General features: G+C 39.7%; 1 protein-coding gene across 10 annotated transcripts in view; it reads right to left on the bottom strand.

Annotated features, from left to right (window-relative positions):
* Positions 1-18,360, bottom strand: part of ryr1b (ryanodine receptor 1b (skeletal)) — a 108,106-nt gene that overhangs the window by 43,047 nt on the left and 46,699 nt on the right. For all 10 annotated transcript variants that reach the window (XM_084123769.1, XM_084123772.1, XM_084123777.1 and 7 more), the window contains exons 35-65: positions 16,797-17,241; positions 15,321-15,878; positions 14,925-15,125; positions 14,726-14,837; positions 13,689-13,832; positions 13,261-13,534; positions 12,540-12,657; positions 12,304-12,436; positions 10,295-10,389; positions 10,053-10,188; positions 9,776-9,959; positions 9,556-9,667; positions 8,808-8,928; positions 8,498-8,667; positions 7,357-7,577; positions 7,179-7,269; positions 6,929-7,069; positions 6,681-6,844; positions 5,468-5,546; positions 5,289-5,378; positions 5,034-5,174; positions 4,873-4,950; positions 4,716-4,791; positions 4,496-4,619; positions 3,765-3,880; positions 3,593-3,660; positions 3,349-3,470; positions 2,620-2,669; positions 2,121-2,181; positions 711-837; positions 497-605 (exon numbers count right to left, since the gene is read on the bottom strand). In XM_084123769.1, coding sequence (XP_083979895.1) covers positions 497-605; positions 711-837; positions 2,121-2,181; positions 2,620-2,669; positions 3,349-3,470; positions 3,593-3,660; positions 3,765-3,880; positions 4,496-4,619; positions 4,716-4,791; positions 4,873-4,950; positions 5,034-5,174; positions 5,289-5,378; positions 5,468-5,546; positions 6,681-6,844; positions 6,929-7,069; positions 7,179-7,269; positions 7,357-7,577; positions 8,498-8,667; positions 8,808-8,928; positions 9,556-9,667; positions 9,776-9,959; positions 10,053-10,188; positions 10,295-10,389; positions 12,304-12,436; positions 12,540-12,657; positions 13,261-13,534; positions 13,689-13,832; positions 14,726-14,837; positions 14,925-15,125; positions 15,321-15,878; positions 16,797-17,241 — 4,661 coding nt within the window. The remainder of the gene's footprint in view (positions 1-496; positions 606-710; positions 838-2,120; positions 2,182-2,619; positions 2,670-3,348; positions 3,471-3,592; positions 3,661-3,764; positions 3,881-4,495; positions 4,620-4,715; positions 4,792-4,872; positions 4,951-5,033; positions 5,175-5,288; positions 5,379-5,467; positions 5,547-6,680; positions 6,845-6,928; positions 7,070-7,178; positions 7,270-7,356; positions 7,578-8,497; positions 8,668-8,807; positions 8,929-9,555; positions 9,668-9,775; positions 9,960-10,052; positions 10,189-10,294; positions 10,390-12,303; positions 12,437-12,539; positions 12,658-13,260; positions 13,535-13,688; positions 13,833-14,725; positions 14,838-14,924; positions 15,126-15,320; positions 15,879-16,796; positions 17,242-18,360) is intronic.

Genomic DNA, 18,360 nt, shown 5'->3' with positions numbered 1-18,360 from the left:
TTAATTCCAGGTACACACTGTACATTTTGGCCCCGATTTGAGTTTTGACTGGAAATTACAACGGCGACAAACTACAGCCAATGAGAGAGTTCAGGGGGAGGAGTCATGGACCGGCAACAGAACATCAGCAAGCATAGCTTCTGCAAGCAACCATTCTCTCCTTTATATTCATCTTTTTTCTTTTTCGCTGCAAATCGGCACACAGAAAACTTGGATCACAAGCTTTCTTGCATGCATCATTTTAACAAGAATAATTTTCGGTGTCAATTCTTGCGTGTGTTTTGGTTGTTTGTAGACCAGACAGAGTTGTCGGCGATTCTTTCCATTGAAATAATGTGTAAAATATGAACAGCCTTTTCAATTTAATTCCTGTCACCAACTAATTATTTATTCCCTTCATTAATCTATTTAAATCTTAATTAAAGGTACTCTGCTATGTAGGTTCAATTTAGTCACGTTAAATGAACTCCTATGAAAACCTATGAAAATATCTTACAAATGACATCATCTCCAAACTGGTGCTGGGCGATGTGGTCGAACAGAGAAGTGAGCACCGGCAGAAGAGCAGTGGTGGTGTAGCTTATGTTCTGAGATACACCTTTCACCTGTTACAGAGACAGAGAGAGAGAGAGGAGAAAGGGGCTCAATTTAGAAACTTTGACAAAGAACAAAGGAAAATCTCAGAGAACTGGAACATGTTTACATCTGACCTGGTTTTTGGTAGACACCTTCCCCAATTTGAGGTTCTCAACCATCTTCTCAATATCATCGGCAGCGCTCTCAAAGAAAGAGCGCAGACCAGCCTTCACAATCTCAGGCCCAGATTTCATCACAGTCCTGGAAGAGAAAGAAAAACAAAATATAAGCATGACTTTTAATACATAAACATTAATTAAATGGATAGATCACTCAAAATTGAATTGTCCTCAATTACTCACCCTCCTGTCATTCCAAACCCATAAGACTTTCATTCACAGATTTAATTTAAAGGGATAGTTCACTTTGAAATTAAATTTTGGTATGTTTTAGCTTACCTCAAGGGCATCCAAGATGTAGGTGTCTTTGTTTCCGCAGTGGTTTCAATTTTGATATTTTTAGGTCAAACCGTTCTTGTCTGTCAGTCATATAATGCAGGTCTATGGTCACCACCTCAAAGAGCATGCACAGAGAAGTCCAAATGAAACAATTCCCCATCGTAAGTACACATTGATGGCCTAAGACACGAAACGAGCGGTTTGTGTGAGAAAACGAACAGTATTTATATCGTTTTTACCTCTACACAACTACGTCCAAGTGATCTGAAGGCGCGCGCGCTTCCTGGTGTGTGACGTGTGCGCGCGTTCTGGCTTAGTCTGCGCAAGTGCCGGAAAGTGTACAAGAGGTAAAAACGATATAAATACCGTTCGTTTTCTCACACAAACCGCTCGTTTCGTGTCTTAGGCCATCAGTGTGTACTTACGATGGGGAATTGTTTAATTTGGACTTCTCTGTGCATGCTCTTTGAGATAGTGACCATAGACCTGCATTACATGACTGACAGACAAGAACGGTTTGACCTATAAATATCAAAATTGAAACTACTGCGGAAACAAAGACACCTACATCTTGGATGCCCTTGAGGTAAGCTAAAACATACCAAAATTTAATTTCAAAGTGAACTATCCCTTTAAGCTTTTATTCACATATAAACATTGATCCGTGCACTGTGAAATGGAAGTTCAACCGTACTTGCTTGATACACGAGAATGAACCTCAGTGGTTCTTGCTGAAGCTCGAAAGTGCTGCGTAACATTGGTTCTTGCGCGTCAAACAAATTTTATGTGAATAAAAGCCTAAACAAATGTGTTCATCATATAAAGTGATTGTGTCTCTTCAGAGGACTTGGATTAAACTGTTTGATTCATATGGATCTCTTTATTTGAAGCGTCAGAGTTTTAGGGTGAACAGACCTTCAATGGAGGGACAGAAATCTCTCAGGTTTCATTAAAAATATCTTCATTTTTGTTCAAAAGATGAACGAAAGCCTTGATGGGTGAACCCTTTTAGGCCTTTTTGGGTGAACTAACTTGAGGATGTAAATGTCAGTAAAATACAGGGCTTGATGTGGTCAACAAACATACCTGGCATCCAGCGAACGGGAAAGAATATGAAGACAGTTGACTACGGCGGAGGCATCAGTGCCTGCACACACAAACATTCAGACCATGACATAGGCCTTAAACTTTTACCTACAATTAGCCTAGCTACAACATATGGACTGAGGCTTCTATGCTACGATATATGACACTGATATACAGTAGAATGAAGAGGTATAATAAAAGCCAAAGCAGATATTCTTCCGAAATACCGAGCCAACACTCCAAACGATGCACCAATTTAAGCAAAGCACTGCAAATCATTAGAGGAAGAAAGAAAGAAAGAAAGAAAGAAAGAAAGAAAGAAAGAAAGAAAGAAAGAAAGAAAGAAAGAAAAAAGGAGGGAAATAAAACCAACAAGAACACGGAGCCAATAAATGGAACTATTAGGAACGGATGTACAGATGTTGTGAAACATTAAAGAAAAAGGGAAAGACAGTGGAAAAATGAAATGTGCAATCAGGCCATCATGCAGGATTCTTACCAAAGAGGGAAACCCTGTGTCTCACCAGACCAGCCAACTTACAGAAGATACTGAGATAGAAGATACATAGATAGAGAAAGAAGGAAAAAAGAGGGGTGGAGGGTTGGGAAAGAGAGAATGGCATGACAAGGAATAAAATGGTGAGGTTTAGATGATGGAAAAGTAGGAGCAAAATAACGTGATCCATAGAAGATAAATGTAACAAAAGAATGAGGAGACCCGTGGGAAAATACTCCAGGAAGGGGCAGAGAGAAAACCAACAGACAAGAAGAAGAGTGAGGAGCAGAGAGGGTGTGACAGGTCAAAACTATCATAACCAACATCGTTAAAAAAGGTTCTGTAAACATTCATGTAATCAAATTGAAATCTTTAAGGTACATAAAAAGATGACTACCCCCAACACTGCACATTCTCATATCTGACACATCCATCTGAGGTCTTGGGAGCAAAATATTTATCATAATGTACTTTAAATAACATCAAAATAGCAGAAAGATAGCAGTTCTGCTGTTGTTCATTAATACCAGTAGTGATGTTGTACAATGAGGAGGAAATAAAGTCATCAGTGTCCAAATATGAGTGAGCCATGTCCTTACCAGTGCCCGAATTCATGTACACGATATACTGATTCATGATCTAGGGAGCTGATTGAGACGCATCCCAGGACCAGGGTTGGGAACCAATGGACTAGGATACCACAGAAATATAAAGATCTGTAGCATTAGTTACCTAGCAATCATCTCCTTCTCCTTGTTGGAGGCATGACCACCACTGCCCAGGACTTTTGCAGGAGTGGACAGGAAATACAGACAGTGATTCTTAAAGTACTGGTTTACCAACGGAAGCAGAATCTACATGAAGACAATATAAAGAGAAAGAGTAGAGTGTGAGAGGCTGTATCTCTTCCAACTAATTCCCACTGATCTCTTTTTTATTTAGCATGCACTCATTTTGCCGGTCAAAGGTGTCTCACCTTGGCAAAGAATTTAATCTCCTGTTCGTGAGGAGATTTCTCAACTCTTCCACTGCTCACAACGGCCTCTGGAGTAACAAACACGTAGAGCATTCATCAGAAACACCTTCATCAAGAGCAAACTAACATCTACAGTTTTTAGATTGAAGAAATAACTGCTATGGATATATACCAAGATGAGCAATAAACTCCTGCGCAATCTCCATCCACTTCAACAGCTTCTGCAGGAACCCGTAAGCAAACCGCTTCTCAATGGAGGAAATCTCCTGCTCCATGTCCTTCAAACCCCTAAAGAAGAAAAACAGTGAAGAGACACAACATGGTGTTTTTCCCGCCTCATAACATCTGTAAGAGCTAATTCAACATGCCATAAAATATGTATGAGAGAAGAACAAAACACTAGACTTGGTTGAGGTATTTATCTGACAAAATTATTTGGCAAAAAAGGCAAACTTCAACTACAATATGCATAGAAAAACAAAAAGGTTACAGGAAAAAGCATACACTGACTACAACATAACCGTTAGTTCTCTCTTTTTTGGCAAAATAATTTCTTTGTATGACAGCCAGGGCAAAAATTATGTCCACACAATTTGGCAAATAAAACAATTGAAATCCAAACAAAGCACAACTACTCAATATGCTTACAAAATATTTGACATTTTTTCATAATATTTGAATAAAGGGTGATGACAATTTTCCTAGGCCGGACATCACTTTTGGCCACTACTGATATTTACATAATTATTATTTAAAAGTTAAGTATTTTGGTGGATTCTTGAATATTTGTGTGTAAAATAAATGTTTTTCTTATTTGCAGACTTTCGGCATGCTTAATGAAACCTCTGGACCTTTTCAAGGACAGCATAATTTCTTTCTTGTTGTGAGGCATTCTTGTTGTACCTGGTGACAGCATATCCATTGAGCTGGAGGAATTTAAGCAGGTCTTGGGCTTTTTCTCTATCTCTTGCCTTCTCTTTGGCCGTCAATGTATCATATGGTACCAGCAAAGGATGGGTGCCACCACCTAAACACAAAAAACACATAAACTAGGAGATATGGTATGGTTTATGTTATGAATATTATTTTGGGCAGTAATACAGTGAACAAAATACAATTATACCTTTGCCTTGCAGCTCCATCTTCTTCTTGCGGCCCCAGGTGTTGTGGTAATTCTCAGCAACCTGTTCTGCCATAGACTGAACAGATGGAAACATGAGGAATGAATCAATCACAAGGGTTTCTGAATGTCTTATACTGAATGAATATAAATAATATACCTGTAGCTCTCTGGACAGGGCCATGCCTGTCAGCTCCACTGGCTGGGGAGAGTATCCCTGGCTGGGATCATAGGTGGCCTGCAGGAGACGGATGTATAGGTATGGTTAATGGGCTCATCAAACATGCAATTTCCATCTTCTTTCTTCCATCTCTCTGTTACCTGAGCAGTCTGGGAGATCTTCCTGGTGGTCTTCACCTCAGTTTTCTCAGTCTCTCCATCTCTAGCTTTCTCCAGAGTCCATTCCCACGCCAGCATGGCCTTGATGGACTCTTTAATGGGCCAGCGATAGATCTCCTTATCCTGGAGAGAGAATACGAAAGAAAGGTTGACCTTGATTTTGGACAACCAACTGACAAAACAAAGCTGATAGACTGGTTTTACTAAAGATACGTTTCAAAGAAGATCCATTCAGACCTTCTCTGAGAAAGTCTTGTACGGCCGCAGCATGTGGTGAGTTTTGGCGTTCTCATCTAGGACCTCTCCATATGTCCAGTTGTTTTGGATCTGGAAGATGGAAACAAAAGGTTAAGATCCTTTTCTCAATCCTACAATGCATTTAGCTTTCACAAATAAGCACAAGTGCTGTTACTAACCTTCTCAAAAGCCCATCTATCATGCGTGTGCTCAGCATATTTGTTAATGAAGGCATCAAGTCTCTCAGGAATGATGGTGCTGCAAAGAAACAATAAGAAAACATAATCGTTCAGTTGGTGTTGTTCATTTCAATACAAATCTTTTAATGACTCCCTCAAAATAATTTGTTGTGTTGATCAGCTGAGGACAAAAAAAGAGAGAAAAGAGAGCTTTTATTTTGGCAGAAAAAAACACTGGGAGGCCTTAAAGGTGCAGTAAGCAATTTCAGAGAAACACTGTTGAAAGTGGATCAGACTGACCAGCATTACAGACTTGTAGCCAATCAGCAGTAGGGGGCGTATCCACTCATGATGGGGGAGGAGAGAGAGTGAGCCTATCAGCAGTAGGGGGCGTGTCCACTCATGATTGGGGAGGAGAGAGAGTGAGCCAATCAGCAGTAGGGGGCGTATCCACTCATAATGGGGGAGGAGAGAAAGTGAGCCAATCAACAGTAGGGGGCGTATCCACTCATAATGGGGGAGGAGAGAAAGTGAGCCAATCAGCAGTAGGGGGCGTGTCCACCCATGATGGGGGAAGGGAGAGAGTGAGCCAATCAGCAGTAGGGGGCATGTCCACTCATGGTGGGGGAAGGGAGAGAGTGAGCCAATCAGCAGTAGGGGGCGTGTCCACTCATGATGTGTCATAAAAGCATTATTTTGCTTGGCTTCAGCAATGATAAAGTGACATCCACTCTTGCATTGTGTGTTTGTGCATTTTGGGGGTGGAGCGATAAAGGAAGGGGTGTGTTTGTTTTGGTTGATTTCAAATATCAACAGTGTTTCTCAGAAATCCCTTACTGCACCTTTAAAGCTTCTATTTTGTTGACATATTTACAAATGATTCTCATTACATATTTGGGAAGATGGTATGTTGCTGCGTCATGCTGCTTCACTCAACATGCATGACCAATTATCGGCCAGAAGGCGTGTTTTACCATTCCATATAATGAAAGAAAATGGTATGGTTCACACTATGGTATCCATGCATGGAATACATATATTTAAAATGTATTACATGTAAATGCAAAACACAGCATTTTTTCCCCTGACATTTATGGGTCATACTTCAGTTAGAAAAATATGGAAATCTGTGTAAATACAGAAAAATCACATACCTGAAATATACGCATATGCACATACTGTACAAGTGAACTATAGCTAATTGCTTTCTCACTTGGTTGTTTCCACTGGTTTGGGGTCAAAGTTGCCCTCAGCGTCGACAGATGCTTTCTTCTCAGTCATAGATGAATAGCTAGCATCCACGTAGTCTGGAGGGATGGCGCCCGCTATGGCGCAGATGCAGGGCATGGCGATCTTAAACAGCTCTGCATCAAATTTCTACAGAGATGAGATGCCAAGGACTGTAAGTGTTCTTTTTTCAATAAGAATTCATCTGTTAAATCATGTTTGTTTTTGCCAAACCTTGTGTGCGAGGGACTCAAAGATGCCCCAGAAGAGTTTGCGAGAGAGATGCAACTCCTCCTCTGATGAGACTCCAAAGTTTGCCCATCCATTCGGCAGGCAATAATACTTCCAGCAGCGCTCATAGTGGTTGGTCAACAACTAAAAAGAAACAGGATCAGCTAAAGCACACTGGCACAAAAATATGATGATAAGAAACAAAACAAAACAAAAATCACTCCAACTAATTAAAATAACTATACTTGCATACCTTTAGGGGCATCTTGGCATACTCGTTTAAGATTGGCACATCAAACACCAGCCTTCTCAACAGATGCTGCAACATTGATGGCCGTAGATACCTAAAATTCACAAATATAACTTTATTAGTTCCAATGTTGTAAGTTGGCATTTCTAGTGCTGATGTCAGTACAGAGTGGATCACTAACTTGACAAGAGACATAAGGCAGTCCTCGATGACGTCCCGCTGGGCCTTGGTAAGTGCACGGCCACGGGACAGCCTGTAGATGGTGTGCAGCATTGAGTCGATCATGATGGCACGGTGGTCAGTGCCAGCGAACAGAGGAGCACACTTAGTGAGCAGAGGCAACACAGCTGAGCACAGGTAACGGTTCAGAGCCAGAGCCATCTCTGTGGTGCTAAACGCCAACTGGAGGAACATTACAATTAAAATCACAGTGTTGTTATCATATTACAACTTGAAGCATTTCTCACAAAGAGTGTCATGGCGGACGAGCAAACTACTTTACAAATACTACTGTTGTTGTGTCACGGAATGTAGTTTTAAGAGTTGTTAGGCGAGAATGTAGTTATTTAGACCTCAAATATGCGACATATATAAATATTGTGCCTATTTGACAATTTGTTTAGACGTTTTCGGTGAAGTGAGCTCCAGGCCATCAGCAGCCATTCAGTGCTCATGTACCCGCAGAGAACAGCTTTATCTCGGCCAGTCCTTCGGGAATTTGTAAATCACTGTTATACTCTGTATAAGACATCTCTTATGTCGATAGTGTTCAGGTATAATTCATTTTTGGGTATATCAAGCGGGCAATCTTTAGCCTTATTAATCTATAACTTGTTCCAGAGCAAATCTATTTGGCCAAGGGCAAAGTTAAGTTTCAGAACTTTATATTTTTATTAACCGAAATCCTGCTACATTATATTATATTATATTATATTATATTATATTATATTATATTATATTATATTATATTATATTATATTATATTGTCACATAATCGTGCTGATAACAGGATCTTTAATAACAAAACTCAGGAAAATCTCACAGAACATACTTCACACACGTTATACCATAGACGAAGACGGATGAACACAGAGGGAGAACTGAAGGCTTAAGTACACAGAGCAAACAAACAAACTAATGAGATAATAAATAGACAACAGGTGAATAGGATAACAAATAACTAACAGACTGAGGAAAACTAGGTCACAGTTCAGAGCCAAAAACACAATGAAAACAACAGAACAGGGTATACTCGTTACATATATTATATTATGAAAGATAAAGATGGTGATGAGATATGATTGACAATATTAAGAGCTCACCGTATCTAGAGAGGCTGCAGCTCTCATATCTGGCAGAAAGCCGACCTCTAGCACATGCAGCAGGAAGTCCTGGTTATCAATGCCGTACACTCTGTCCAGGAAAAGCACCATGGAGGCTTTGTGGTCTGGCACGAAACTCGCTGACATTTTTGGCTCAACGATCTGACCATCTATGAAAAGTATCACAGACAAAACCAGAGATAATTATGCAGAAGTGAATTTAAAGGAAGAATGTTTTCACTTCAGAGTAAAAAATGTAAGAAAGACCAAAATGTTGATTTTTAATTTTTCAGTATAAAATCTTGTGTACCTTTGCCTAAGGTTGGGATCTGAACAGAAAGGCTGATGACTCCCACCAGGTCTTCGATGGGCACGAGAGACCTCAAGATGGCTCTTATTCTCAAAGCTTCACCTTTACCGGCTTGGATCAGCTGTGGGTACAGAACAGGTTGAAAATTGAAGTCCACATGAAATCTGTTGAAATGTGACCTTCATCTTAAACACTACAATTCAAAAGTTTGGGGTCAGTAAGTTTAAAAAAGAAAAGAAATTAATACTTGTATTCAGCAGTGATTAAATAAATTGATCACAGTGAGAGTAAATATGTTTATAATGCTACAAAAGATATCTCTTTCAAATCAATGCTGTTTTTTTAACTTTCGATTCATCAAAGAATCCTGAACAAAACCTTTTACGGTTTCCACAGCAATATTAAGCAGCACAACTGTTTTCAACAGTGAAAATAATCAGAAATGTTTCTTGAGCAGCAAATCATCATATTAGAATGATTTCTGAAGGATCATGTGACACTGAAGACTGGAGTAACGATGCTGAAAATTCAGCTTTGATAACAGGAATACATTTCTTTTTAAAATATTTTTAAATAATACAATTTAAATTGTAATAATATTACTGTTTGAATGTATTTTTGATCAAAACAAAATGCAGCCTTGGTGAGCAGAAGAGACTTCTTTTAAAAAACAGTTAAATGATTCCTGTTTACAAACTTTACATTTGTCATGGACTTCACAGGTAAATTATTAAGTTGTTATACTTACATGCATCTCAGGAGCGCAGCGACCCAGCAAGTCAATAAGGGCACAGTAAAATGACATGATAGCATTTCCAAGATGCACTCTGTTCTCCTCATGCTGCTCCTCCCCTCCAAACCTGTGAACCAATATAAGGGGTAAAAACTATATATATACACAGATTTAATGGCAAACTGTTTAAATAAAAAGCGAAATGCAAGCATTCACTTTCACTGAAACATCTTACATAAAACGTCTGTCCTTTTTCGGAGTTGGCCCATCTCGGGCAGGGTCCTCAGAGATCTTAATGGCCTCCTCGATGGCAGCTAACAGACCCGCACCACCCTCTCCTCTCAGCGCGGGGCCAAAGCACTCAGGCCGACGAATCAACAGACGAACAACCACGTTAGCGTTCTCCTCTACGCTCTCACCTGCAGGGGGAGACAAAAAAAACACAACTTTAATTAAGACTGCATTAAAACACAGGACTCAGAGTCAGAATTACACTAAACACTGAGCATCACCGTTTACAAACACTGCAAAGCGCAGGAAGTCTAGATATCTCTCTCCTCCACTTGGATTCCATCCTATGTCAGGGTAGCCTTTAGACAGCAGCATGGGGCACATCCGAAGGCCACAGCCAGCCAGATACGTCACCACCTGAGTAGCACAATGAACTAATGAACTTTTATGCAGTGGTACATTATAAATGCCTAACAACACAATATCATAAATACAAAAATTTGTTCTGACTTCTGAGCATTACCATCTCAAGGTCTTGCTCTTGAAGAGCCAGGGCAAGCTCATTGTTGTCAATGCAGGACGCGGCCGCAACATCCAGAGGAGTAGATCCACGCATCCCTAAAAAGACACACACATAAAAAAAAATCATTCAAAAAAAAGAGTAATACCAAGGTCTAAACTGTTTTATTAAAACTAACTAGTGTTAAGTGGTTAATTGGAAAAATCAAATGATTGTCGGCATAGTCCAAATTACATCTACGACTGATGGTATATTTTTACACGGTCACATACCCTGTTTCTTCTTTGAAAAACGTGTATATGTGGGTTTTAGACATGACTATAAAACACATCAAGTGAATAAGGCTCAACTTTTTCAGGATGGTATGGCTGAAGAAGGTCAATAATATATTTTGGTCCACAGCCAGACAATGGCTTATATACAAACATGAGAATTTTTAAATCAACCCTGAATTTAACAGAAAGCCAGTGGAGGGATGCTTGAATAGGGGCTGCATTTTGTACAACTTGCAAGCAACATAAGATTAAGGGAGACCAAAGAGAATTGCAATAATTGAATTGCGTGAAGTGCGTGAATCACTACTTCCAAATCTTTGCATGAAAGAAGATGTTTCAATTTTGCAATAGATCTCAAATGGAAAAAGTTTCCTTTAATAACGGCACTAATTTGTTTATCAAAAAATATAGTGAAGGGTCAAAGATCACTCAAAGGTTTTTAATTAGTTTGCATACACTGGTTGAGAGTGGACGAAACCAGGCTTCCAGAACAGGCCAAATCCATTTTATCCTCATTAAGCTGCAATTTGTCATCCAACTCGTAATATAATTTATGCATTTCAATAAAACACTGCATGAAAGTGGTATCAAGCCTTACTGGAAGGTAAAACAGAATTGTCAGCACAGCAATGATAAGACATGTAGTTCTGAAAAATGAAACACATAAAGGGAAAACAATAAAGGTCCCAAAATGGATCCCTGGGGCACATCACATGAAAGAGGAGCAGATAATGAGGAAAAATTGCCCAAATTTACAGAAAAAGTCATATTATCGAGGTAAGAAGCAAACCATAGTAGTGCAGTGCCCTGGATACCTTCCATACATTTAAGACGTTCAAGAAGAATTATTATGTTATGGTCAATGGTATCAAATGCCGCACTCAGATTCAACAAAGCTAGCACAACACAAGAGCCTGAATCCAGAGCAAGCAAAATATAATTTGTAAAGATATGCTTAAAATATGTAGATGTATGCTGTTTGTTTGAAGTGCTGCTACTTTAAATGATTGAATTATTTCTTTTGTCATATATTTTGAATGTGCTTTTACTTCAAATTAACGGAAACACCAAAAGACTATAATGTGGAAGAAGCACAGTTTGGTGAATTAATCTGTGTAATTGTATTCTTGTTATTATCTTTATTGATTTGTACAGCTTTTGTACAGCCTTGTATTGTTGTGTAGAGCAGGGACCGAGATTGGTGAACCCTGGTGTAGAGCCCAGGAACATTAGCAAGGAAGCTACTGGGGATCCAAATAAAGAATACAGAATTTTTATATTTTGACAGCTATAATATATTTATTTTAAAATTAAAATTTAAGTTTTATCAATTTAACAAACCAAAATCAAAATCTTCCAAGGTTTGAGGTACTGTACCTCTGGTTGGAAAACACTACTTTAAAGTGTCACAATAGACTAAAGGCATGATCACACCAACGATAATAACTATGAACTATACGTTTTAATGATCACTTTAATTCTATGAGAATAGGGAAGTCCACATTACAGCTATAACGAAAACAACACAGAGGTATACCTGTATGATATAATTAGAATCACTGTCAGAACAATTTTTTTCCAGCTAATTAATAATAAAAGAAACATTGCCAGCCAATCAGAATCCACCCTATCCATTGTGCATTGGTGTGGACGCTAATATAGTTATAATTTTCATTCTTGGTGTACAATAATAAAAATATGCTATCTGCATCAGATAGGTTTTACAAAGCAACCGACCCAGTCCAATGCCACTGTTCTGCAGCAGGTACGAGAGGTGGTCGAACATGGAGCGCTGGTTCTGACGGCTGATCCTGCAGAAGTAGCACAGGAAGCGACAGCAATTGGTCACCATTTGCGGGAATCGAATTTCCTATAAACAGAGAAAAAAAATATGTTTGTTTCCCTTTAGTTTCAATTGCAGAGTCGGATCCTTGTCCATGTTCAGTACGTGTATAACAAAAACAGGAAAGCACCTTAGAGTCTCCTCCACCTCCCAGCACGTTGACCATGACCTCCATGACCGTCTCATGCATGCCCAGCGCACGCATCAGGTTAGGGTGCTGGTAGAACAACTTGTTGTTCATGATGTTTCTATGAGACAGGAGACAAAATGTCTTTCAAATACCACACATGATGTGATTTTCAGCTAAACACAAAGAAGTTCAGGACATGAGAACAAATGTTTGAGCAAAGACACATTAAATTGATCAAAAGTAACAGTAAAGACATTGAAAATGTTACAAAAGATGTATATTTTAAATAAATGCTGTTCTATTGAACTTTCTACTTATTAAAGAATTCCCCCAAAAATGCATCATGGTTTCCATAAACATTTTAAGCAGTTTTCAACATTGATAATATTAGGCAAATGTTTCTTGAGCAGCAAATCAGCATATTTCTAAAGGATCATGTGACACTGAAGACTGGAGTAATGATGCTGAAAATTCAGCTTTGCATCACAAGAATAAATTGCATTTTAAATTATATTATATTAGAAAATAGTTATTTTAATTGTGATAACATTTCTAAATTTGATTGTTTTTACTGTATTTTTCTATCAAATAAATTCAGCCTTGTTGAGCAGAAGAACTTTAAAAAGTTTACCGACCCCAAACTTTAGAACTGTAGTGTAGGGTACATCAAATATGGATTGAGATGTCAAGCACTTTATGTACTGTCATTAGAAGTACCCACCCAATGCTCTGGATCATAAGCCTCTCCTCTTCCGGGCCCATCTGGACGATGAGCAGGGAGCGGATCTGACCCAGGCACTCCAGCATGGCCATTGTGTCCTGTATGGACACAGCGTTGATGGCATAGGCTTTTGGCAGGGCGCGGACCAGCTCTCCCAGTGCGTCATACTGCCGGTGGAGAAGACTGAACATGAGCCGCACCAGCTCAGGGTTCTGAATAAAGGACTCCTGAGCCCAGTGGATCATTGTGTGGGATATCAGCTCCTGTAAAGAACCTGAGGAATAGAATGACATCCAGAAACGTTCCTAGTACCAATCTGAACTACGTGAAAAACAAAAATATTGATCTATAGTTGAAGAAAGCGGTGCAACCATGAGATGAGATGAATCTGAACAACCTTCTCAAGTTGTTTTACAACATTTACTCACTAGGTTTGGGCTCTTCCTCTGGTTCTGGCTCCTCTTCTTCCTTTTTCTTCCTAAGGTTCTTGACCTTCTCCACCAAACTGAGCAGTCTCCCTCTCAGAGACGCTTCTACCTCTTCCTCCTCCGCTTCTTCTTCAACGTGGACACCTGAGGTACAAACAAATATGGATAAGAACAAGATAGTCCAGATTTTGGTCAGTCAGTAAGTCTAGGTTCGCAATATGGAATTCAAAATGGAATCTGATTGTAAATTATTGACTGTCCACAATGTCGAAACTGTTCAGATCTCATTTGTGTGTCCCGTGGCACACTTTCGTTTCCCCAAATTTGCTTTGGTTTTCATGCCAGTGAAATTGTGACTTTTTATGCATTCTGGCCGTTTATTTACACAACAACAGCGTTTTGGTGGCTTTAGAAACACAAGAAAACGATACTGTTATCATCTCCTTGTCAACTTCACAAACGCGAATCTGTGAAAATGGTGACAGCATGTATTATGTGTTTAGTCTATAGGCATGCTCGTTTGAATGTACATGTGCTAAGATGCTTAGTCTTACTTTACAAAGTGACATTGCAACTACTTCTCTGGCATGCATAATACAGCGTTTTTAGTCGTTTTTGTGGATCCGTGTGAACGGGGATCATTTTGATAAAGTCTGTACAGAGGGGAAAAAAAACAATGTCTAACATGTTTACGATTTACGTGGCGTGAGAAAGTGACAAACCAAGCGAAATTCATTTAGAGCGGTCAGACTCAAACGGATTTCCAGAAATGTGATTTGAATAGGATTTCGAACCACATATAAATGTAGCTCAAAATGGATTTAATGTGATTTTTTTGCTGTTCACACTTGCTAAATGTCAGCATTTGAACTGACAGTCTGAAGGTCTTCTTTATAATGTTTGTGTGTCATAATTTTTTTTGTTTGAATCTTCAGAAGAACTGAATCAGTTTGATCACAAGGTGATTTTGCAACAGCAGATGCTTGGTGTTGTAATGTGGCCGTACAGTAATTTTGTGAGATGTTTTGAACACTGACCGCAGTGATTTAGGAGGTCACTGTGGAAAACCTGGAGGGTTTCCCGCACTTCCTCTGGCACGGGGCAATCCTCCTCATCTGGGCTGTTCTTGAAGTTAGTCAACAGGAAAACCTACATATATACTCATAATTAGTGTCTAACAGTTAAAATCATATGTGTGTTGTAAAGAAGAGTTTAAAGTAGAAGTGTGTCTTATACTTGTTCCTGAGGAGGAGAGCGGAACTCTCGGGTCCTGCGAGCGGTTTCTGCAGCAGACATACTAAATGCTTTCATTAGAATTTTATATCGTTCACGCTGGTTTGACTGGATCTGAATTACGAAATTATCAGAGAAAGCCAAAATAGCCTCAACTCGGTGTCTGAGCTCACAGTCACAGAAATACTGTAGAAGGGTACACATCTGAAAGAGGGGGAGAGACAGGCAAAGACAGTATTATAAACAGTACAAACAAGAAAAATGTACATAATGTACAGACAGACAGACAGATAGATGGATGGATGGAGAGACAGACAGACATAGATAGATAGATAATCGCTGATCTCCTCTAAATGTGTTCCTCAAAGAATTGACTAATAATCTATAGATTAAATTTACCTGCAGTTTTACAGACTCTGGCAGCTTCATTTGAAGAAGCCCCTCCTCTGGTGCTTCCTCTTCCTCCTCTTTGACCTCTTCTCCTACTTCCTCTGCCTCCTTTTCTTCTTCTGCTTTTTCTCCATCCACCTTCTCTCCCTCCTCCTCCGCTGCCTTCTCGACCTCTTCTCCTTCCTCTCCCCCCTCCTTCTTCAGAGCTTTCAGCTCCTCATCCTCCTCCTCCTCTCCAACTCCTTCATCCACGGCTTCCTCCTCCTCTCCTTCAGCCGCTTCTTCTTTCTCCTTCACCTCCTCTCCTTCCTCCTTGGAAGCAGCTTCCTCTCCTGGTTCCTCTGTCTCTCCTGCCTCCTCTTTCTTCCCGAACACACTGGGTTCAATCATCTTGAGAATGTGCTTGACGTCTTCATTGTTGAAGATGCCCATAATGAGGAGGGTGCTGATGAGTTTGAGAATGGGAACGAAGTGGAACTCAACGCTGCCCCCGACAGGATCACGCATGGCCTGGCTGCCATCGAACACGGCTTCGGTAAGCATGCTTAGAGCCTGGGTCTTCAGCTCCTGTAAAAGCAGAAAGAGTGTAGATATTAACAAAGAGATTGTCTATCAACAACTGTAAAATACAATGTTTTAGTAGCATTTCTTCATACTATACCAGGGTTTCTCAAACTCGGTCCTGGAGGGCCACTGTCCTGCACAGTTTAGCTCCAACCCTGATCAAACACACCTAGCTGTGAGTTTCTAGTGATACTGAAGACATTGATTAGCTTGCTCAGGTGTGTTTGATCAGGGTTGGAGCTAAACTGTGCAGGACAGTGGCCCTCCAGGACCGAGTTTGAGAAACCCTGTACTATACTGTATCAATAAAATGCTATAACAATAATCTTTATTACCTCAGGTATTGTTACCACACTGCTGCTATAACTGCGAAATCACCTGCTACTTTTGATTTCCATCACTTGTATTATTATTATTATTGTGTACACTATATGTTCCCTTGACCCCCCAATCCCCTCTGTCTTTTGGTACTTAATTTTTCTTGTTGGTACATCTTAAAGGTGCAAGATTTCTGAGTGAGCAAGAGGGAGATTTGAACAAAGACTGTAGAAAGAGAGCTGGCTGAGAGACATTACAAAAGAGAAAAGCTCAGAGGAAAATCACAGGAAAAAAAGGGTTATGATCAGGCAAGAGCTTTAGGATTAGCATTAATATTAGAAAAGCTTTCCAGCGCTGGAGAGACCTAAGCGGGAAGGCCTGAGCTTACGTTGTTTCTGCTCCATTCATGAGTAACATTGGTTTTGCAATGTTTCACAGAACTAAGATATGCTGTTGTTGCAATATTAATTATACAGTTTTGACTGTCATTGTTTGTTGATTTCAAATATCAACAGTGTTTCTCAGAAATTGCTTACTGCACTTTTAAATTCTAATCTTGTATTATCTATATGTACCAACAATCACTATTGGATCCCATTGTACCTGCAGAGGGATGATGGGGCTTAGGGTGTAGAGATCTGGGTCAGTGCCCACAAAGTTGATGGGGGAGAAGTGCAGCTTGGGTCTGAGGCAGGTTGTGAGACCCACTCCTGGCAGGTCTTGGGCAGTCTCTGCATCTGGGAAAAGCTTAATACTGAGCGTCTCTTCCGTCATGGGAATGATGAACTCGCGGTTGGTTCCTAAACGGTTGCGTTTGGCTGACTCCAGGTGGATACTGATGAGAAGGTCGTAGTAGCCGCTGCGGAGAGGGCCGGGAAGATACGTGTTCTCAATAGCATAGAAGAGCTGGGATTCGTCCACGTGGCTGCAGAGGGCATGGGCCACGCGGTTGTTGCCCAACGCACACACGGCACAATAAAGCATCAGAGTGTGATAGTGAAACTTCAGCAAGTCATGCTGCTCAGACAGTTCCAGGACGTCAATACACCTGCAATGAGAGGAACATGTCAACTATCTAGACAAAAAAGATACAAATACTAGATACTGTAAATGCTGGCTTAAGAAAGCCTGGCCAGAAAGTTTGAACAAGGGGCGTTTGCTTCGAGGAGGATGAGAAAATAATCTATATTACGAAAATAAAACAACACAAATAATACAAAATGTGACATTAAAAAGTGTAAAAGTCACTCGTTTTTCTAAAGTAACAATGTCCAACTGTGACACCAGCAGGTAAAGTTACAGTGGGACAACGCGTCTTCTCGTGCCTCCTCTGAGCCCATTGACTTTGAGCCCATTGAGCCCAACAGACCTCCTAAAGCGTGCAGTGGGTTTAGTGGGGGGTAACTGAGAATGAATGGGGGAAAGTCACGTGAGAGGAGGCAATGCCTCCATCGCGCTATGATTGGATATGATCCGTTATGATTGGATATGATTGGTTTGTCCGATAAAACCAGCCTCTTGTTTTTGTGCGCGCTCTCTAATCGGCCTGAATGAAGACAATTATGGTGTTAATGGGAAGACTAATTAAAAAGTAAGTAAACAACTCATACACTTAGATATCACTGCTTTATGTTACGTAAAAATCAAACTTGAAATTGCCTGAAAACATGATGACTGTGGGGTTTTAGTGAGCATTCAGCTTGGGGAAATTAAAAGACTGTGTCTGTGACCAGTGTGGACAAGCTTGATGACTGCTGAAAATAAGTTGACTATTAAATAGAAAAGCTGAACATTAGTTCACAAATAATATATAATGTTTAAATTGTTAATTGTTTAAATAACTGCCTTTAGTTATTAGTTATTATTTTGTAATAAAAGTAAAAATGTGTAAAAACACTAACTTGATGAAATTTGTACTTGGTGTTAGTTAATAGAACATTACATGGTGTAAAAAACAAAAACAAAATAGAATTATATTTGGTCTCTCTTTTTTATGTTATGTTTATTTAACCTGGAAAATTAAGTGTAACAGGGACATCAATTTTTATATATATATATATATATAAAAGAGGACTTTTCCTCCTCATTTTAAAACATCACCGCACACCACTGGTTTGAAGTGGTTTAAAGTCAGCCTTAAACAGAATATGTGATAGACTTTTCGTCC

The sequence above is a fragment of the Abramis brama genome, assembly GCF_963993115.1.
Source record: "Abramis brama genome assembly, chromosome: 9".
Classification (NCBI taxonomy): Eukaryota; Metazoa; Chordata; class Actinopteri; order Cypriniformes; family Leuciscidae; genus Abramis; species Abramis brama.
This window is presented reverse-complemented; position numbering and strand designations above follow the sequence as displayed.